A 20771-nucleotide genomic window follows, 5' to 3' on the forward strand; every position below is an offset into this window, starting at 1 on the left:
AGCTTGGGTAGGAACCGAGGTTTCCCAGGGAGACCCGGACACCGGGTCCTTGAGCCCTATTCCAGAACTCGTTGTGCTGGGTTCCTCCGCGTGGCTTGGGGACCTGCGCCCTCGGCCTGGAATTGTAGGTAAAATTTAGCAGTTTGTGTCTGTGATGTGTGTTCTGAGGCCCCCAGGCTCCAAAAAGATGGTCCAGGTCCTTTGGCCACCAAAGAGGACCATGAGTTGTCCAACGTCACCCAGCTTTGCCCACGTCTCGGTCAGGACTCTTTCCACCAATGCCTGATGGGGCATCGATTCCCAACTCCAGGCAGGATCCCCATCCTGGAACACTCCCTGGTCCTGCCTGACCATATGCTCCTTCCCATGCACCCATCTCCCCAGCAGCTGGCGGTAGCCTAGGCCCCCCTTTCAGACAGACAATGGGACAGGCCAAACCCCAGGTCACACTCCTGTAGCCCCTTCAGCTGGGGATCCCCTGAGTCCAAACAGGGAGAGTAGCTAATGTGTTCAGGGCGTGGGTATTGGGGAGCCTGTGAGGCCAGTGAGGAAGGGGCAGAGGTGTTCGTGGTAAGGAGCTTAGGACGGAGTCCCCTAGGACATTGGGAGGGGAAGAAGCAGGAGGGGGGAAGGGTCATCCATATCTCCACCCTCCCTGGCCATCAGCCTCCCTCCCCCAGCTCTGATGGGAACTAAAGGCCAAAGTCTGCCCCAAGGTCAAAAAAATTGATTGTTTTGCAAGAAGGGGGCAGGAGTGGAACTGTGGAAGGATTGGCAGGGGAGGACAGAGCCCCTCGTCCGTCCTCTAGCCTGGGCCGGGGGGCCATGTCTGGAAGGCTGGACTGAAACCAGGACTGCTACCCCACCCTGTGAGGGGGGGAGGTGAAGAAGGGCCTGGGCTCAGGCTGCCTGCCAGGACCGATAAGGGGCCTCTTGGGGCTCCCACAAACGGTTTATCACTGGGGTGGGGGACAGCCTGCAGGGCTCAGGAGGGGGCACGAGCATGGAGCGGCTTGGGGGTCTACTCCGAAGAGCGGTAAGATCGGGCGCGGTTGGGAGATCCTTAGGCCTTCTCTCCAGGTCCTCCAGCCCCTTCCCCAACTCCTCCCATTCCCATCTCTAACTCTCCCCTCCAGCCTGCCTTTCAGGACCCTCTTCCCTGCCTTGTGTTCATGGCACCCCAAAGTCACTATTATTGCCAGATTCCTCCCCTTCCCCATCTCATGCACACCACGCCCCCCACAGCAAAGGTTGTCCCCAGGACCCTCTCAGACCATCTACAAGCGTGTGGAGGGCACCCAGCAGGGACGCCTGGAGGAGGAAGAGGAAGACGGGGAGGAGGGGGCTGAACCGCCGGCCCACTTCTTCCCCATGGAGCTGAGAGGCCCTGAGCCCCTGGGCTCTCGACCAGCTCGGCAAAACCCTGGACTCTGGGAAGCAGCAGGACGAAGAGCGGCCCCCTACCTGGTCCTGACAGCCCTCCTGATCTTCACTGGGGGTGAGAGTCACCCCCACTCCCACTGGAGGGTCTGGGCTTGGGGCGATGTCTGGGGTCCAGGGAAGGGCACAAGGAGAATCTCCATCTTGTCACCCACCAGCCTTCCTCCTGGGCTACGTGGCCTTCCGGGGGTCGTGCCAGGCATGCGGGGATGACGTCATGGTGGTCAGCGAGGACCTGAATGATGAGCTGAGCCCAGACTCTCACCAGGGCACGTTGTACTGGAGTGACCTCCAGGCCATGTTCCTGCGGTTCCTGGGGGAGGGGCATCTGGAAGATACTATCAGGTGAGGATCAGCTTGTCCCGTTCTGGCCCTCAAAAACCATCATCCGCTCAAGTCCTCCTCGCCCAGGACCTTGAGTCCTTCCACCTGCCGCCCTGACCTCTCTGTGAAGTGGTCCTGGGAAGGATGGCAGGCATTGGGGGGTGGCTGGGGACTTCCAGAAATGAGACTGCAGAAGGTATATTTAGGAGCTGAGGGAGCAGACTTAATAAGCACAGGGGGTCCAGCTTCCACCTATGAGGTGGGACAGACCCAGGAAAATCTTGAACAACACACTGAGGACACACTTAGGTTTTGACCTGTGGCAGTGGGGAGCTCTGGGGGGGCTCAGAGAAATAGGGGTTTAGGGAACCAGAAAAAGAAGCAAATGCATTTGTGGGCAGAGACTGTCTCTCAATCTGTGGGGGATGCCATCCCAGCAGGAGCAGGCCGGTGTTCCTCTTGTCCTGCTGAGGTCAACTTTTCCTACTGGGAAGGAGCTGCCACCCGGTAGGTCCAGAGAAGACATCAGGAATCGTTTTTTCAGTGGATTCTCCTAGGTTTTCCAAGTTGAAGATCATATAATCTATATTTAGTGAGAGATGCATAGCTCCTTTTCAAATGCATACATCTTTTAGGCCTTTTTCACTTCTTACTGCATTGGAGAAATATGAATTTAGGTAATGATGATAATGCATATCCTTGCCTATTTCCTAACTTTCATGGGAATGTTTTTCTAATACTTTGTCACTGTGTCCATGGCGCACTGGCTTAAGGGCTCTTAGTTCCCTGACTAAGGGGAACTGAGGGGTTGAACCCGGGCCCTCAGCAGTGAAAGCAGAGTCTCAACCACTGGACCACCAGGGAATCCCCCCAGTCAGCTTTTTAAAAGTGAATTAAGGAAGTATCCTTCTATTCCTAGCTTACTGAGACTTTTTTTAATGATCAGAAAAGAGGAACAAGAATCAAAATTTTTTTCAAACATTTTTCCAGAATATATTGCAGTGATCACATGATTTTTCTTCTCTAATGTTTATGTAGTCATTTGTATTATTAGATTTCTTTGTCTTCATGAGATCAACATAAACTTGATCGAGGTGTATCATTATTTGTTGATACATTGCTGGATCCATTTTGCTTGAAGATCTTAAATCTATGGCATCAGCAAAATGTATGGACTTTTTTTTTTTTTCTTGAGCAACACTTGGTAGTCTGGGTACAGCCTGAGTAAATGGATGGTTTGACAGGTCTAGGGGTGGGGTGTGGCACTGTGGATGCCATCAAAGGGCAGGGAGGCAAGAGGGAGCAGGCAATAGGTGATGTATGCCTCTAGGCTGGATGGGGAAGGAGGGAAGCCGGGGAAGAACTGATAGATATCGAGAAATCAGACAGTGTGGAGTGCCCGATAGGGTCAAAGAACAGGTATAGTGATGCTAAGGGAGCGCGTTTCAAACTGAAAAGCTCCGGTCAGAGAGTGAGATTCTGTGTCCTATTTATCCTGGAGTCTCCAGCACCAACCGCTCTGCCCGGCACTTAGTAGGTGTTCAGTAAATCAGATCAATATTCCAAAGATGGACTTGTGGGGACAAGGCTCAGGATGTGGCCGGGGAAGTGGCTGGCCAGATGCCAGGGTCCTCACTGACAGTGGATAAGTGACCAATTGGCTAGAAGATAAGAGCCGTAAGGAGGGACAAGGGATGGGGTTGCTGGATGGCACGGGCTTTGAAGGAAGAGAGTTTCACGTGGAGAAATGGTCAGAAATGTGCGCATTGGAGCCAGGAGCATGCGCCTCTCTGGCCTCTGGTGGTATGAGAGCCTGAGCTGCCTTCGAGTGTCCTGCAGGAGACGTGACTTCCCAGGGGACAGTCAGGTTTCTGCCAAGGTGAAAGGTAGAAGGGGCACTCAGTCTGATGCTGAGGAGGGAGGACTTTGTTTGCCACGGAAACAGCATAGGTGGAGCTGGTTTAGAGAGAGTGCATGTGGGATGTGGGGGGTGGAGGTGGCCCTGGCACAGGTAAGATGGACGATCGGGGAGCGTTCAGGTGACAACAGGCTGGCTAGCTAAGTGGTGACTGTGGAAGAAGACAGGGTGAGGTCTCCAAGACAAGTGACCCCAGCTTCCACCGGCAACCGTGGTAGAAGGTGTCCCCGCGAGGCCCACTGGAGGAGGAGAGGGGTGCAGGACCCTCACTTCTGCCTGGAGAGCCCTTTGGAAGAAAAGTGTTTCCACGCCAGGGGCAAAGCACAGGCCAGCGCATGTACACGTGGAGGGGACAGTAGATAGATTGGTGGTGTGGGTCATTTCGCCTGCCGCAGGGAGAACCTCAGGGATGGTGGAGAGCACCCCCGACCATCAGAAGCTGAGGCGTAAGCAGAAGGAAGTCCTGGAGACCCTGGTAGTCGTGGCAGAAGAGATTTAAGAGCCCCTCACCGCCCAGGGCTGGGGCCACCCTACACCTCTGGCATCCTTCCCTGCTCCAGCCCTCTCCTCCCGGCCCTCAGACGTCCCAGCCCCTGCCTCCTCCAGCACCTCAATCCCCGTTCTCCCTGCACAGGCAGACCAGTCTTCGGGAAAGGGTAGCCGGGTCTGCCGGAATGGCAGCCCTGGCTCAGGACATCAGGGCTGAGCTCTTGCGCCAGAGGCTGGATCACGTGTGGATGGACACGCACTACGTGGGGCTGCAGTTCCCAGATCCGTGAGTTCTGCGATGTGGGGGTGGGGTGGGGCGTGGCGGGGTGGGGTGGGCTGTCGGTGGGGCGCTCACCACCCCGGCTCCTCAGGGCTCGCCCCAACACCCTGCACTGGGTTGATGCCTCCGGGAAGCACGGAGAGCAGCTGCCACTGGAGGACCCCGACGTCTACTGCCCCTACAGCGCCACAGGCAACGCCACGGTGAGCCTGCCCAGTCCCCAGGATGGGGCGGCCTGTCCTTTGCCTGGACGCGCCTCACGGCCTCCCGATCCTCCTCTCCCCAGGGAAAGCTGGTGTACGCCCACTACGGGCGGCCGGAGGACCTGCAGGACCTGCGGGCTCGGGGTGTGGAGCCGGCGGGGCGCCTCCTGCTGGTGCGCTTGGGAGTGATCAACTTTGCCCAGAAGGTGAGGGTCCCCGGAGGATGGAACCTGGGGCCGTGGAACGGGGAGGGTGCCCGCTGGGGAACCCGAGGATCGGATGGCGGCAAATGGGAAGCGTCCAGGAGGCTGTCAGAGGGAGAAAAGGGAGAACCAAATGGGCTGTAAGAAACTCGCCAGGGGAACAGAATCAGGAGGGAATATGGGGCTTGGGGGCTGCCAAGGCACTGCGGGAGCACGGAAGGTGAGGTCCATTGGGTGCCCACAGCTACAGATCAGAGATCCTGCCATCCCACTTTTATTTGCATTTTCTTCCCTTCTCAACCTGCTTTTTCTGGGAGAATGGGTCCTTTAGCCGCATGCCTTCCCCAGGTGGCCAGTGCTCAGGACTTTGGGGCCCAAGGAGTGCTCATATATCCGGACCCGGCAGACTTCTCCCAGGGCCCGAACAAGCTCAGCCTGTCCAGCCACCGGGCTGTGTATGGACATGTGAGTCTTGGGGGAGCTGTAGTGCCTTCCTGGGGTCCCTGGGCTGTTGCGCCCTGCCTAGGATGAGGCTGGCATGCTCTTCTGGCAGCTTGGCTCCGTTTCAGTTTGGGCACCCCTCTCCCAACAGGTGCACCTGGGAACGGGGGACCCCTATACGCCTGGCTTCCCTTCCTTCAATCAGACCCAGTTCCCTCCAGTCCAATCCTCAGGTCTCCCAAGCATCCCAGCCCAGCCCATCAGTGCGGACATTGCCTCCCTCCTTCTGAGGTGAGGACCATGTAGGGACCGGGAGGGGAGGAGGCAGGGAGAGGTAGGCTGCAGCTAGCTCATAAGGTGTCTTGGGTGAGCTAGAACAAGACAGCTCTTCTGGGTGGGCACAGCCTCCTGCCAGGGGCCACCCTTTGGTGAGTGGAACTCCAGGTCATATCACACCCTCTGCTGGGCACCCTTGAGCAGGATACAACCTGCACAACTGTCCAAGGCAGCCTGGCCCCTCAGCCAGGGTACAGATGCAGAGAGCTGGAGCCAGAGGATGGGAGGGAGAGGAGTGAAGAGGGGGGCTTTGGACTCGTCTATAGCCTGGGCCTCTCTGTCACTAATCCTTCTGTCCCACCCCTTTCCAGGAAGCTTGAAGGCCCTGTGGCCCCCCAGGAATGGCAGGGGCACCTCCCAGTCTCCCCTTATCGCCTGGGCCCTGGGCCAGGCCTGCACCTGGGGGTCAACAACCACAGGGCCTCCACCCCCATCAGTAACATCTTTGGCTGCATTGAGGGCCGCTCCGAGCCAGGTGTGCTTGCTTGCCCAGCATCACACACACACCCTACCCGGGAGGCGGGGGAGAGGCTGGCAAGTTGGGCCCGGGCTGGGATTGAGTGGGAGTGGGGGGCACTGAGACATTATGCTCAAAGCTGTCTAGAGATAGAACGGGCAGTTCTGCACAGTAGTGAGTTCCCTAGCACCAGAGGTGAACAAACCTAAGTTGGATGATGTTAGAGCATGTAAGAGAGGTCAGACTACAACAGACGAGCCTTTCAAACATAACTTGATGTGGATACAGTGAGGAATCAGAGTTCTTGAGTTGAAGAGTGTGGTACCTCGAAGCACTGGAGGAGCGGCACATGGAGGCCTGTGATGAGGCTCCGATGAGGACGCTGGTGGTGGGAGTGTGAGTGGGAAGAGTCAGAGAGAGATTTAAAAGGGGAAAACTCATCAGGACTCGGTGAACAGAGGGACATCCTGATCAGGGAGATAATGGAGTCCAGAATGACCCCAGGCACCCTGATGAAGGAGCGGACCATCCGGGAAGGGCCAACGGGAGGAGAGGCACTCTAGAGACAGCCAGGATTGCAGGCTGGGGCTGCGGAGATGTGAGGGTCCTCGAGAAAGGGACCCTCCCAAGGTCGAGGGAGAAGTCTCTAGGTTCTGCCCATGTAACAGGTGGGCCCCCAACACCTGTCCCCCAGATCAGTATGTGGTCATCGGGGCCCAGAGGGATGCGTGGGGCCCAGGAGCGGCCAAGTCTGCTGTGGGGACCGCCATACTGCTGGAGCTGGTGCGGACCTTTTCCTCCATGGTGAGCAATGGTAAGGTCAGGACCTGGGCCTGGGCCGGGCAGCTGGGGCTGTGTGGCCTGAGCCAGGACAGGGCAGAGAGGCAGTTAGGAGCACAGGCTGGAGGGTGGCCACTGAGACCGGAGCTCCAAACCTGGCTTCCTCCACGTCCTGGCTGCTTGGTCCCAGGCAAGTCACTTCACCTCCATCTCTTCACTTAAACATGAAAGTACTGATAGTCCTTAGTGAAAAACCTTATGCAAGCAGTCCCCATCATTGATACAGCTGAGTCAGGGCAGACCCAGGTTAGATGGGCTGGGATGGGGGCTTGGTGGGAGGGAAGGAGAGACCCCAGGAGACCAGGACCGAGGAAGACAATGAGGTGGGGATATCTGCTTGGCCCCCCAGCCAAGCCCATCCCCCCTCCCCTCCCACCACCCCACCATCTCCCCCCCCTCCCCCACCTCCAGGCTTCCAGCCTCGCAGAAGTCTTCTCTTCATCAGCTGGGATGGTGGTGACTTCGGGAGTGTGGGCTCCATGGAGTGGCTGGAGGTACCCTGGGGTCCTGGGCAGGGAGTCAGGCGATGGGGAGAGGTGGGGAGGGGGCAGGAGGGGGGAATTCACAGTCCACACCCCTCACCCACAGGGTTACCTTAGTGTGCTGCACCTTAAGGCTGTGGTCTACGTGAGCCTGGACAACGCAGTGCTGGGTGAGTGGGGGGCAGTGCCACCACCTGGCCCCCATTGGGTGCACCCTGCCCCTGGGTGCCAAGCCTAAGGCCTGGCATCCCTCCCTCTCCGCAGGGGATGACAAGTTTCACGCCAAGACCAGCCCCCTTCTCATCAGCCTCATTGAGAACATTCTGAAGCAGGCAAGAGCCCGGCCAGGAGCAGGGGATGAAGGGAAGCTGCTGGCCACTAGAGCCTGACCAGTGTCCCCTCAACCCTGCCCCCAGGTGGACTCTCCCAACCGCAGTGGGCAGACCCTCTATGAGCAGGTGGTGGTCACCAACCACAGCTGGGAAGCCGAGGTGTAAGTGGCAGCGGGCACATAAGACAGCTGGGGGCAGGGGGGAACACGTGGGCGACCCTGAAGCCACACCGCGCTCCCTCCTGCCCCTCCCCAGGATCCGGCCGCTGCCCATGGACAGCAGCGCCTATTCCTTCACGGCCTTTGCGGGGGTTCCTGCCGTTGAGTTCTCCTTCATGGAGGTGAGACTTCGGGCCCTGTCCCAGAGCGGTAGCCCCTGGGCCTGCCTGCACCGTGCCTGCGCGCCAGCAACCCCTTCCCGCCCTGTCCCGGCAGGATGGCCCGGCATACCCGTTCCTGCACACAAAGGACGACACCTATGAGAATCTGCACAAGGTACTGCGGGGCCGCCTGCCCGCCGTGGCCCAGGCCGTGGCCCAGCTCGCAGGGCAGCTCCTCATCCGGCTCAGCCACGATCACCTACTGCCCCTCGACTTCGGCCGCTACGGGGACGTGGTCCTCAGGCACATCGGCAGCCTCAACGAGTTCTCTGGGGACCTCAAGGTTCGAGACGCCAACCCTCGCTTCGGGTTTCTGGTGGGGTATGGGGAGCGACGCGCTACATCCCGTGAAAATGCCACCGGGGCCAGGGGGATCTGCCCCATCTCCCCCCTTGGTCTAAGGCCCCTCTGCCAATCTGGCCTCTTTACACCCGCCCCAGTCACTAAGGCCCTAGGACCCCGCTGGCACCCTCCCGACAGCACAGGGCTTCTCTCCCTTCCTTCTGCTCCCAGCATTTTGTCCCCCTATACTCCCCACCCCACCCTTGCCAGTCCCAGGGTCCCAGGCCCATCCCCCCAGCACCTGGACCCCCACCACCCTAGGCCGGGGTCCTGGCCCCTGCCGCCGGTCTCAGCCTGTGCTTCCGCCCTCAGGCCCGCGGGCTGACCCTCCAGTGGGTGTACTCGGCGCGGGGGGACTACATCCGTGCGGCCGAAAAGCTGCGGAAGGAGATCTACAGCTCGGAGGAAAGCGACGAGAGGCTGATGCGCATGTACAACGTGCGCATCATGCGGGTGAGGCCCTGCCCAGCCCGTCCGCGCCGCCCCGCCCTCTTCCGGCGGCCTGGGGTCCCACCTTCCAGACCTGGCGCCTGCGCGCTGCCCTCCTCCCCTTCGGTTTCTCGGATCTCTGTCGTCCCGGCGCTGCCAGTCCTAGACGCGCAGTCCTTTGCTCACAGGCCCGCCAGGCTGGAGCCACCACTGAGGCGGGCCGGCAAAGTGATGAGACAGGGCGCGCCAGCCCCTTGGCTACAGTTGCCTGGCTACCGCAATTGCAGAACTAAGACAAATCGCGCCTCCTCCGGTTCCCCACTGCCGACCCACCCCCTGCCCACAAGCATGTCCACGGTGGTCCACAGTCTAAGAGGTGCAGGATTATGGTTCGGGAGGTGCAAAAAGCTTAAATTCAGAACATAGAGAGCCCTCTTCCTTCTGGTGAGATGGATGAACCACAGAAAGGCTGCCTGGAGGAGGTGTCATGTGAAAGTTATACAAGATTATTATTCCCTTGCCAATCCAGCTTGCTTTGAATACTTTGCAACCTGCACCCCATCTCCAATTCCAACCCCTCCTCTTCCATTTCCTTACCCCAAGAACTCAACTCTGCAACCCTTTGACCTCTAGAATTGAGTGCGTAGGGGCTGTGGGTGTGGGGGAAAGTCTCTGGAGCAAAATGCTAAGCAGGGCCATCCTCAGTGAGGGTGGGGTGAACAGGGAACCCCACATGCATGCGCAGCTTGGGGATGCTGTGTCTGGCCTTTGCAAGGTCTTGTTCTTTCTCTCCCCCTTCCTTTTTCTGTCGTACCGTCTTTCTGTTGACAAACCCACCCCTCTTGCTTTTTTGTCCTGGCTCCTTTCTCTTGGATTGGACTTGGTTTATTCGCATTCACAGATCTTGCTCTAACCCCCCACTGTGCCAGGCTCTAGAGACACAAAAAGACACCTCCTCCCCCTGAAGTTGCCGTGTGCCCCCCAAGAGATAAAGGCCATCTGGACACGATTAGGCGATGAGAAACGATTCACACTCAGAGCTGGAGAGTAAAAGATGTAGAGCTAAAATAGAAAAGAAAAATAAGAGGTAGGGCTTCAGAACCCGAAACAGGGTTGAGCCAGACCCAGAGAACTTCATGGCTCTAAACCAGGGGTTGGTAAACTACAGCCAGCAGGCCAAATTTGGTCTGCCACCTGTTTTCGTAAATGAGGTTTTATTGCAACACAGCCGTGCTCACTGGTTTTCCTATTGTGTGTGGTTGCTTGTGTGCTACAGCAGCAAAGTTGACTAGCTGCAACAGAAACAGTATGGCCTGGAAAGCCTAAAATAGTTACTGTCTGGCTTTTTGCAAGAAGGAGAAAAGTTTGCTGACCCCTGCTTTAGACTATAACATAAGTCTTGAAGAACAGACAAAACTTGGGTTGGTGCCAAAAGAGGATGTTTCAGGGTGGAGAGACCAGGTATAAGGGCATGGCAGTGAGACAGGTCTGGCTTTCCTTGGGGGCAGGGTGTGCACCTGTTCAGCAGAGCCAGAACAGAAACCCTGTGAAGGAGAGGAGGGGAGTGGGTTAGGGATCAATTTTGGGGTTTGGGTTTGGGGGGTCTGGGGCATCAAGGAAATCTGGAAGGTTTTTAAGCAGGCAGGTGATGTAAGCAAAGTGGAATTTTAGGAAGGTCTTGACCAGATTGTAATGGCTTGAAGAGGGCATGAAGTTAGTAGCAGCTGAGCTTTTGGTGGGGGTGGCAAGTACGACCTGAAGTGAGGCATTTGGAAGGAAAAATGGACAGGCTGGAGGCTTCCTTGGCAGCCCAGTGGTTAAGACTCTGTGCTCCCAATACAAGGGGCACAGATCTGATCCCTGCTCAGGGACCTAAGATCCCAGGATACTGCCCCTCAAAAAACAACAATAACAAAACCCCAAAACCCTCCCCAAGTGATTCTAATGTGCAGCCAGGGGTGAAAACCACTGTATATAGGTCATGAGAAGAGCAGGAAGGTGGAGGTCGAAACTTGGGCCTGCCCACAGGTGGGAGGAGAAGGAATCGGAGCCGCTGGCAGAAAGGTGGGAAAACTGGCCTAGGAGCGAGGCCATCACAGGAAGGTTGAAGAACATATGAGTCAAGAGGGTGAGGACCCAGGATTAGGCACTTCCTAAGGGCCGGCCTGTCCCCGTGACCTTTGACTCTGAGCTGTGGACATTCACGGAGGGATGCAGGAATGACCGGGGTATGGAGAGGTGAGGAACTGCAGGACGATAGACGGTTCTTTGAGGCTTTGGGCAGAGAAGTGAATGGGAGAGGAAGGAAGACTGGGAGTCCTAGATGCAGGGTTGGAGGCTCAAGGGAGAAAGAAAGGGATCCAGTCCGAAACACGGTGGGAGGGCGCATCCTACCTGACTACTGGTGACGTCACATTCCGGCCTTTCCTGATTGGGTAGCCAAAAGAAGGTGGGCCTTAAAGAGGCTGCTCAACTGTATTGACTGAGCGTGCATGAGGTCCCAAGGTGGGTTTGGAACTGAGGATCTGACTTCGACTTGGTCCCCTTCTCGGCGCAGGTGGAGTTCTACTTCCTGTCCCAGTACGTGTCGCCGGCCGACTCCCCGTTCCGTCACATCTTCCTGGGTCGGGGAGACCACACGCTCCGCGCGCTTCTGGACCACGTGCGGCTGCTGCGCGCCGGGGGCCCCGGGGCCACCTCCTCCCAGGTGGCAAGGGGCCTGGGCTTCCAGGAGAGCCGCTTCCGGCGCCAACTGGCCCTGCTTACCTGGACGCTGCAGGGGGCAGCCAACGCGCTGAGCGGGGACGTCTGGAACATCGATAACAACTTCTGAGGCTCATGGCGGGGTATGGGCGGAGGTTGGGAACATGCCCCTGCCCCCTGGCGAGAGCGCTTGGTCTCTCTTGAGCGCTTTCTGGGTGACAGAGATGCCTGTGCACCACCTCCCATTGCTGACTAATTTATTAGTCCTTACCGTAACTCTCAGGGGCCCAGCGATGACGCCGGCGCAGACAACCCTGCATCCCAGACCCAGGGTGGTAGTAGGTGAGCAGTGCCTTCCATAAAGGGATGGTCATACTGTCAGTCAATCAGAGAGCAGCATCTGCCCCCTCAATCACAGCCCCTTCCTCTTCAGTAGCCGCGGTCCCCCTAACAGCTAGAGACCACTATAGAAGGTTTCCTAAGCCCTGGGACCTGGCCATCCTTGGGAAAGACTGCTGGGGCCATAATCTTATGGCCAACATGTGGCCTGTAGTGGGAGGGGCTGGGGTTTGAACCTTAATAAACCACCTGTGGCATCTGTTGCTTACAGCACTTTTGTGTGGCTTACTCACCCTCACCTCACCCTGGAGACCTGGGGAAGGGTTGGGCAGAAGGACCCAAAGAGGATGCACCTTGGAATGCTGTCTACACGGGGGAAGGAGCTCCTTCTAAGGAACTAAGGAAGCTTCCTGAGGATATAGGAGGGTCTCTGGTCCCATCACTGCATGACAAATAGATGGGGAAACAGTGGCTGACTTAATTTTTTGGGACTCCAGAATCACTGCAGATGGTGATTGCAGCCATGAAATCAAAAGACACTTACTCCTTGGAAGGAAAGTTATGACCAACCTAGACAGCATATTAAAAAGCAGAGACATTACTTTGCCAACAAGGTCCATCTAGTCAAGGCTACGATTTTTCCGTTAGTCATGTATGGACATGAGAGTTGGACTATAAAGAAAACTGAACACCGAAGAATTGATGCTTTTGAACTGTGGTGTTGGAGAAGACTCGAGAGTCCCTTGGACTCTCCAACCAGTTCATCCTAAAGGAGATCAATCCTGGGTATTCATTGGAAGGACTGATGCTGAAGCTGAAACTCCAATACTTTGGCCACCTCATGCAAAGAGCTGATTCATTTGAAAGACCCTGATGCTGGGAAAGATTGAGGGCAGGTGGAGAAGGGGACGACAGAGGATGAGATGGTTGGATGGCATCACCAACTCAATGGACATGAGTTTGGGTAAACTCCGGGAGTTGGTGATGGACAGGGAGGCCTGGTGTGCTGTGGTTCATGGGGTCGCAAAGAGTCGGACAGGAGGGAGCGACTGAACTGAACTGAACCCAAGACCACCACCAGTTAGGAGACTGACTGGCCCTGTACCTTATCCTGGAACCAGGGATGGTTACATAATTTACAAGGGCTGGTACAAAATGAAAGTGTGAGAAAAAAAAAAGAAAGAAAGTGTGGAGATTCTTGTTTGAAAAGCAAAAGCAAAGCCTTTTTCTTCCTTCCACAGCCTCTCAGCCTGTCATAGTGGTTCTTCATTCGTTATTTAATGTCCAGATCACTCAGACAAGAAAATACTCTGGGCAGATCCCCACAGGCACGCAGAGTTCTGCCCCACAACTTGCTACAGATAGCCCACATGCCCTAACCAGAGCCAAACCCAGACCTGTGCTGGCATCCAGTCCCTGCTGGGAGTGGAGGGTGACAACTGTGATTGGGTGGGGACAGGTGAGAATCCATCGGGGGTGGCAGGACCCCCAGCATAGGCTCCATTGCCTCATCGGACTGCACTTCCAAAACTTCAGAGATAAAATCATTAAAAATTTCAAGATAGAGACTGCAGAGCACTAGCTCCCAAGCACGGTGGCCTCTTTGGAGCACAGCCTTGTGAGACTGCCACGGCTACATAGCCTAGAGTGGCCCAGCCTGGGACCTCTCTCCCCTCCAGGGTCCCCTGTGGCCCCTCGTTGAATAGTGAGGTGGAAACTGCAGGAGGGGAGGAAATTCCAGGTGCTGCCGGCACCATTTTAGCTTTAATCATGGGCTCAGGAGGCTGCGGCCCTCATTCTCATTTCCTGGCAGTTACGTAAATCCTAGGGCCTGTCTCTCAGGCTCCTCGTCCTCCCTTGTTCCTGGGATGGTGTGAGAGGTCCTAGGCTGCTTCTCACAGGCTGGGAAGTAAAGGCTTCTTCATTTATGACTCAGGATGCCCCTGGGTTCTGGGATGAAACTGCGCCCTCCTTAGCCCCTGAGTCTGACTTTGCGGACTCTCAGGAACCTAGACCAGGGGTCGGGAGCCTCCTTGATTCCTTGCTTCCTTGACATACTCTCCGGAACAAATTTCCCAAAGTTGTCTCTCGGCCCTCTCCGCCTTGTCCGTTTGCTCCTGTTGGTATACAGAATAAAGGCCTGGATGAAAAGGTCCACATCCTAATGCTCGGAATCTGCAAATGAACATCACCTTACATGACAAAAAGGACTTTGCAGGTGTGATTAAGTGAGGATTTTGAGATGGAGAGTGCAAATTCATATGTTGAAACCCTAATCTAGTGCCTCAGAATGTTTTTGAGGGCCTTGAAAGAAGTGATTAAGTTAAAACGAGGTCATCAGAATGGGCCTAATCCAATCTGACTGATGTCCTTGAAAGAAGAGGAAACCGGATGCAAGGAGAGACCTGAGATGTGTGTGCGCAGAGGGGAAAGGCCATGTGAGGACCCAGGGAGGAGGGGAACATCTGCACGCCAAGGAGAGAGGCATCAGGAAAAACCAAACCTGCCGACACCTTGATCTCAAGAGGCCAGCCTCCAGAACCATGAAAAAAACTAATTGCTGGTTTTTAAGCCACCAAGTCTAGAGTGATATGCTAGAGGTGGGACTGGGGACTTAATCACAAAGCTTCTTCTTTTTTTAAAAATTTTATTTATTTTTTTGGCTATGTTGGGTCTTCATTGCTGTGAGTGCTTTCACCTAGTTATGGTGAGTGGGGACTGCTCTCTAGTTGCGGTGCCTGGACTTCTCGTTGTAGTGGCTTCTCTTGAAAGGCTCCAGCTCAAGGCGTGAGGGCTTCAGTAGTTGTGGTGCACTGGCTCAGTTGCTCCGCAGCATGTGGGATCTTCCTGGACCAGGGATTGAACCGTTGTCTCCTGCGTTGGCAGGGGGATTCTTTACCACTTAGCCACCGGGGAAGCCCATCACTAGGGTTCTTATTAAAGGAGGCAGGAGGATCAGAGATAAAGGAAATGTGACAACGGAAGCAGAGGCTCAGAATCAGACTTGGAGATGCTATACTCCTGGCTTCTTATTTAAAGTGACTTAAAACAATGATCATTTGTTAGAATTTTGTCTCTTGGCTTTAAAGATGGAGGAAGGGGTCATCATCCAAGGAATGCAGATGGCCTCTATAAGCTAGAAAAGCCAAGGAAACATCCTCTCTGCTGCCTCCAGAAGGAACCACCTCTGGGGACATCTTGATTTTATCCCCAGAAGATTCATCTTGGAGTTCACACCCCCAGAACTATAAGAGAATTAATTTGTGTTGTTTTAAGCCACTGGCTTGTGATAAACTGTTACAACAGACACTGGAAACTAATACCCACCCACTCCAATTGCTGCCAACTCAGCACTGTTTTCTAAGTAATCTGCTTTTTAAAAAAATGTGTTCCAAGCCCCTCCCACCAGATCTCACCGGCAGCAAGGCCTTTTCTCAGCAGATACCAGCAAGATCATTCAAGTGTGATACCTCAAATGCCTTTTGGGGGTCCTGGGCACAGCCAGGCCAGTGTGAGTGGTTTGGTGAGGGGTTTGCTGGGCCGTGGGGAGAGCCCTGCTCACATCCTGGACACAGGCTGCCACCCTCTGCACAGAATCAGACTCACATGTCACTGAACCCTGGTCTGTGTGTGGGAAGGACAAGGCCCTCCCAAGGCAGTGGGGTAGCTCCCAAGGCCCCCAAAGCTGGAGCAACTGATAACCTTCCAGCAGCATAGCAGATTGAGTCTGTCTGCATGTTATCTTGCTGATTTTTGTTCCCAATCAAGGATCTATCTGCCAGTGTCACTGGCTGTCCTTCTTCCCCCCTCCCCTCTTGCCTTGCATCTGAAGGAGGGCTGGAAACCTGCCTTTCAAGCAGTTTTTTTTTTTCTATTGCCTTCACTTTTCCCACCTGGTTAGGCTGAAGTTTATTTATTTTTTTGTTTTGTTTTGTTTTCAATTTTCTTTATGCTGAAGTTTATGTCAGGCAGTGCCACTTCCCCCCATCTTGCCAGGGACCTTGGTGTTTCTTAGCTGCAGGGGCTGAGGTCAAAGAAGAGACAAAATAAAAGCAGAGTAACAGACAAAAAGACAGAAGAGGATTCTGGGGAAGGGAAGCCTCCTGGCAACCCTGGCAAGAGGCTCTGATGGCTTAAGATGGTGGGACCTGAGTTCTACAGCAGGTGGGAATAGGTGGTATTTGTGTTTGTTTCTTTTCAGCTTTGGCATTGAAAAAGTCCCTGATGCTGGGAAAGATTGAGGGCAGGAGGGGAAGGGGGTGACAGAAGATGAGATAGCTGGATGGCATCATCGACAGAACAGACATAAGTTTGAGCAAACTTTGGGAGATGGTGAAGGACAGGGAAGCCTGGTGTCCTGCCATCCATGGGGTTGCAAAGAGTCAGACACAACATTGAATGAACAACATGCTGACTTAGTAACATGATCCTCTCCTTAAGACAGCGTTAAAAGGAATCTTAAGAATCAACTATCTCAATTTCCTCATTTTACAGGCATAAACTGAAACTCCAAAAAATTAAATGACTTGCTCAAGATCACATGGTTTTTTTGGCACAGCACCAGGCTTCGACCTAGGTCTTCTAACTCCTCAATGGGCCTCTAGGTGGGAGTAGGAGGAACTGGAGAAATGACATGGGAAGAAAGGGGCGTGTTTCTTACCTATTTCTCAGTTCAGTTTTACAAATTTATTTGATTCAACTTGGAAAAAGATAACAAATCCCTAGGTCTGGAGGGAGATGGGCAGGAAGAAGGAAGCAGGAGTTGAGACGAGGTTATGAACATCACAGTGGCTGTCTCACATCCACATCCGCATCCATGTCCTGGCCCAGGGAAGCGGCGTGGAGGTGGAGCAGAGCTCAGGTCCGGAGGAACACCATGGTGAGGAGCCCTGGAGAGGGGAGAAAGAAAGGGCAAGGTCGTGTGTGGAGCCTGCCGGCTCTGTATACCCTCTTTCCAGCCCCCATTCTCCTCTCGCTGGGCCTGGATCCACTGGGCTCACCTAAGACGTAGGCTGCCACCAACTTTTGTCCCAGGGAGACGTGAAACATTTGGGGCAGCTGGCTTCCAAGTTCATCCTGGAGCGGGAGCAGCAGGAAGGCCACAGAGATTGTGCCCATCAGCAAGAAGAGGAGGAAGGAGCTGGTGGCCAGTTGCTGGTGAGGGTCTGGGGAACAAGGCCTGTCAGGAGCTCCAGCCTCCACTCCTGTTCAGTCCAGGGAGGAGGCTGAAGGTGGAAAGTGTACCCACTTTTCGTTGGACACTGGAAGTGTCCTCTTCTCCCTGGAGCCCCTGTCCCCACTGCGCAAGAAACCCTCTACCCTCTGGTCCCTCATTGTTTTTCGCTCTTCAACTCTGCCTTGATTACTGGCTCCCGTGTACCCGTGTGTCAGGCAGGGACCTCTGTCTCCCATAAAACACAATGTGGTACATAACTGCTCAACCCGCGTTTCTTATTGAACTGTACTCAGCTGACACAGGATGGGAAGTACTGGAGTTACAGGTAAACGAAGAGTTTTTCTCTCTAGGTGGAGGCCAGAAACCAAGGAAACTGCGAAGTCTGCTTTTTCCCTAACCTGATATAAAATCTTAACTCCTAGAAATGTTTCTATCAAAAAGCAAAAGGCTGAACTGGAAGGGAATTCCCAGGCGGTCCACTGTTAGGACTCTGCGCTCTCACTTCCAGGACCCTGTGTTTGATCCCTGTTCGGGAATTAAGATTCTGCAAGCCCAGAAGGGCACCAAAAAACCCACAAAAATCCAGAACACCGACAACAAAAAACCTCTTCTACTCCAAATGAACTCACCTCTAAGGTCAAGGTAGGTCCCCTCCCCCTACAGAACTCAAGAATTCCCATCCCCAAACTCACTCTCTGGGAAGGGCTGGGCCGCGGATGGTGCTGTCCTGGAATGAGGCTCTGGGTGGGGCGTTGGGTCAGACTGTCCCTGAAGCTCAAGGGGGTACGCTGGGGCCCTTAGAACCGAGGTGATGTCCTTGCGCCCCACCACTCGGCCCTCTGTTCCCTCCTCAGAGAGCTCAATGCGGAAGCGATCCTGGACATTATAGTGCTTGGGATTGGGGGCCACGTGGCGAATCACACTGGTCCGGAGAAAGGAGAGAGGCCCATTAAGGGGCAGTGATCCAAGTGAATCCAGGCCCCACCCTTCCAGGAAACTCCCTCTTAAGGATGCAGACAGAGGGTGGGGAAAAAAGGCTGAAGAGCACCAGCTCTGAGACCTAAGTCACAGCAGGGTAAATCAGAGAAAGCTGGCAGCGACCACTGGCTTTCATCAGCCTCCCCATCCGCTCAACTCACATGTCAATACAGGACTGAGGCTTCACATATCCTTCCGCGTCAAACACTGTGTATTTGGCAGGTGCTGTGCACAGCACTGGGGAAAAGGCACAGAAAGATCGATCGACTACTGCCCAAGAGAATCCTGCACAAGCCCCGCCCACGGAGTCCCCCCAGCCTTCTACCCTAGGACTGGACTTGACCCTTCCATTCTGCCAAGGCCGGACAGTCAACTGTACTCATCTGACTCCTCCAGCCCACCCAGCTCCCCAGCATATTGCCGCTAGTCCCCACATCCCGAGCACGAGGCGCCCATCCCCTTCACCTCGGAAGCGAAGCACTGCTCCCGTGGGGTTATAGAGGGTCAGCAGCTGCCGGGGTCCGCTCCGTTGGTCCGCCCTGAATACTAGATCCGGGGGAAAGACCAGGACCGGGACAACAGATCCCGAGGGAGGAGGGGCGCCCCGGGACCCCCGCCCAGGAGCCCCCGGACCCACCAGCTCCTGGTCCTGGGGCGCCCCACGGCGCATGCAAGCTCTGGGCGGTGGAACATCCGAGGGCAGAGCTCAAGGGACGGGGCCTGGAGTATAAAGCTGAGGGGTGAGAGGGGTGAAGGGAACGGGATGAGATCGTAAGGCAGGGCGTGGGCTGATTCCGCCGCCGCCGCCTCAGAACCCCGCTAGATAAGGCCCCCCAGCAGACCAGGCCCAGGTCCCCCAAACCCTTCTCCCCCAGCAGCGCTCTGGGTCCCCTTAAGCCCCGCCCCCAAGCCCTACCTCGAGGGTCACGCCCACCCGGGAAACCCGGCCCCTCGCGGCTCCCAGCCCCGGCCCTAGTCTTCCGTCTTAGTTCCTGATCTCCATAAGCCCCGCCCCTTCCGGGCGTCCCGGAGCACCCGCCCCCTGCCTCCGAGGCCCGATTCCGCTGGTCGCCGCGGCCTCTTCCGGAGCTGCTCTTTCCGCCTCTTGCTCTCCTGTATCTGGGCCTCTGATCACTTCCTGACCTCAGGGCCGCGCTTCGTCGGGCTTCCGCCTCCGAACGGTCGCTCGCGCTCTGAAGCTCACCTCTGGTCACAGCACCTGCCAATCAACCTGTGGCCGGACCAGGGCTGCCATCTTTCCGGGAGACCGCTTCTGCACTTCCGCCGTACGGTCTCTATCATTGGCTAGGGCGGCCTCGACTCAGCTATGACTATTCGCCGATTGGTGCGCCTAAAGCGGTGATTGGCTTGATCCCAGTGACGTAGCACTTGACGAGCGTCTCGAGCCAGAACGCTAACCCTGGAATAAGTGGAGCGGAGGGCTAGCGGGAGGGACCCGGGCCAAGATGGGAGTCGGGCTTTGTTCCTTCCTCCCCACTCTTGAGGCTGTCCAAATCACTAGCATCACACCCCACAAGGGCGCCCTGTTTTTTTCCCCTCTTCAATCCCAGGCTCTTCTAGGAGCTTCCGCAGCAACAAAAGCCGTTTTCTACAGTACTAGTTGAATGTTGCTCCCCCTTGGACTCGGATCTCTGCCCACAGCACTTCTCTTGATTCCTTCCTGCACGGAGCTCATCTTTGAAATCACTAATATTTGGAGAGGGAATTATGGTTCAGTCCTGCTGCTCACATCATCCCACCGAAACGTCAACTCCACCCTCAGACGAGGAAACAGCCTCGACAAGGTGAAGGCCCCAGGCCACACACTTGGTTAGCAGTGGAGCGAAACAAAGTTAATCTTACCTGAAAGTCTTCTCTGCACCCTGTCAAATAGAGAATCTCCCTTTACGTGTCCTCTTATCATGCTTTTGTGTTCTTCATTCATAGCACACTTGACCTCGTTAGTTTATCTCTGTTCAGGTAGAATGTGCTCTCCTCTTCACAAGAGCTAGGACTTTGTTTTCTTGTATTTTTGGCACCTGAAACAGTGCCTGACATTTGGAATGAGCAAATGAGTGAGTGACTGTGATTAACTTCTGAGCTGAGATCTGATCGAAGTTAGGAAGTGGACCAGGAAATGTCTGTGGAGGAGAATTCCAGATGGACGGAACAGCAAAAGCAAAGCCTGGAAGCAAATGTGTACTAGAAATGGCCAACGAGCCAGTGTGATGGAAGAGGCTGAAAGGGAGATAATATAGATGAGATGAGGTGAGAGAGAGGACACAGATCACCTAGAGCCTCAGAGCCCATAGTAGGACTTCAGATTCTATGCTGAGACTAATGGGAAACCATGGGAGAGTTATTTTAATTTCTTTTTTTTGACTGTGCCACGTGGCTTACAGGATCTTAATTCCCTGACCAGGGATTGAACTTGGGCCCTTGGCAGTAAAAGTGCAGTCTTAACCACTGGACCGCCAGGGAATTCCCTTAATTTGTTTTTTAAAAACAGCTTTATTGAGATATCTTTGACATATAAAAATTATATATATTTAAGATGTACAATTGGACATTTTGATATATGTATACATTGTGAAAAGATTGCCACAGTCAAGCTAATTTACATATCCATCACCTCTGCATATTAATAGTTGCCACTTTGTGTGTGTGTGGAGAATACGGG

At 55.0% G+C, this 20771-nt stretch overlaps 2 protein-coding genes across 7 annotated transcripts; one reads left to right on the forward strand and one right to left on the reverse strand.

Annotated features, from left to right (window-relative positions):
• Positions 1-1669: 1669 nt before the first annotated feature.
• On the forward strand, positions 1670-12109 carry TFR2 (transferrin receptor 2). Its single transcript, XM_065920411.1, has 16 exons — positions 1670-1785; positions 4317-4457; positions 4543-4654; positions 4738-4860; positions 5206-5322; positions 5450-5589; positions 5946-6109; positions 6786-6905; positions 7343-7425; positions 7520-7583; positions 7678-7745; positions 7830-7906; positions 8001-8085; positions 8180-8407; positions 8779-8919; positions 11453-12109. The coding sequence occupies exons 1-16, from the start codon at positions 1739-1741 to the stop codon at positions 11726-11728; spliced, it is 1986 nt and encodes a 661-aa protein (XP_065776483.1). The 5' UTR covers positions 1670-1738; the 3' UTR covers positions 11729-12109.
• Positions 12110-14624: 2515 nt separating this feature from the next.
• MOSPD3 (motile sperm domain containing 3) lies at positions 14625-19718 on the reverse strand. Of its 6 annotated transcripts, none has more exons than XM_065924940.1 (7): positions 19296-19718; positions 18557-18824; positions 18253-18328; positions 17806-18035; positions 16938-17141; positions 16598-16826; positions 14625-14811 (listed from the first exon to the last, which is right to left on the reverse strand). In XM_065924940.1, the coding sequence occupies exons 2-6, from the start codon at positions 18759-18761 to the stop codon at positions 16795-16797; spliced, it is 747 nt and encodes a 248-aa protein (XP_065781012.1). In that variant the 5' UTR covers positions 18762-18824; positions 19296-19718; the 3' UTR covers positions 14625-14811; positions 16598-16794. The 6 variants fall into 6 exon arrangements, with proteins under 6 accessions (XP_065781012.1, XP_065781011.1, XP_065781008.1 ...); XM_065924939.1 differs by lacking the exon at positions 19296-19718 and adding an exon at positions 19008-19104; XM_065924936.1 differs by lacking the exon at positions 19296-19718 and having other exon boundaries at positions 18557-18986.
• Positions 19719-20771: the final 1053 nt, after the last annotated feature.

The sequence above is a fragment of the Muntiacus reevesi genome, chromosome 2, assembly GCF_963930625.1.
Source record: "Muntiacus reevesi chromosome 2, mMunRee1.1, whole genome shotgun sequence".
NCBI lineage: Eukaryota > Metazoa > Chordata > Mammalia > Artiodactyla > Cervidae > Muntiacus > Muntiacus reevesi.

Coding starts and splice junctions, on each gene's coding strand:
- TFR2 (XM_065920411.1), top strand. CDS start 1,739: ATGTTCCTGCGGTTCCTGGGGGAGGGGCATCTGGAAGATACTATCAG. Junction 5,590..5,945: donor ATTGCCTCCCTCCTTCTGAG/GTGAGGACCATG, acceptor ACCCCTTTCCAG/GAAGCTTGAAGGCCCTGTGG. Junction 7,426..7,519: donor GCTCCATGGAGTGGCTGGAG/GTACCCTGGGGT, acceptor CCTCACCCACAG/GGTTACCTTAGTGTGCTGCA.
- MOSPD3 (XM_065924940.1), bottom strand. CDS start 18,761: ATGCGCCGTGGGGCGCCCCAGGACCAGGAGCTGGTGGGTCCGGGGGCT. Junction 18,036..18,252: donor CCTCAGTCCTGTATTGACAT/GTGAGTTGAGCG, acceptor TCTCCGGACCAG/TGTGATTCGCCACGTGGCCC. Junction 16,827..16,937: donor GGTGGCAGCCTACGTCTTAG/GTGAGCCCAGTG, acceptor TCCCCTCTCCAG/GGCTCCTCACCATGGTGTTC.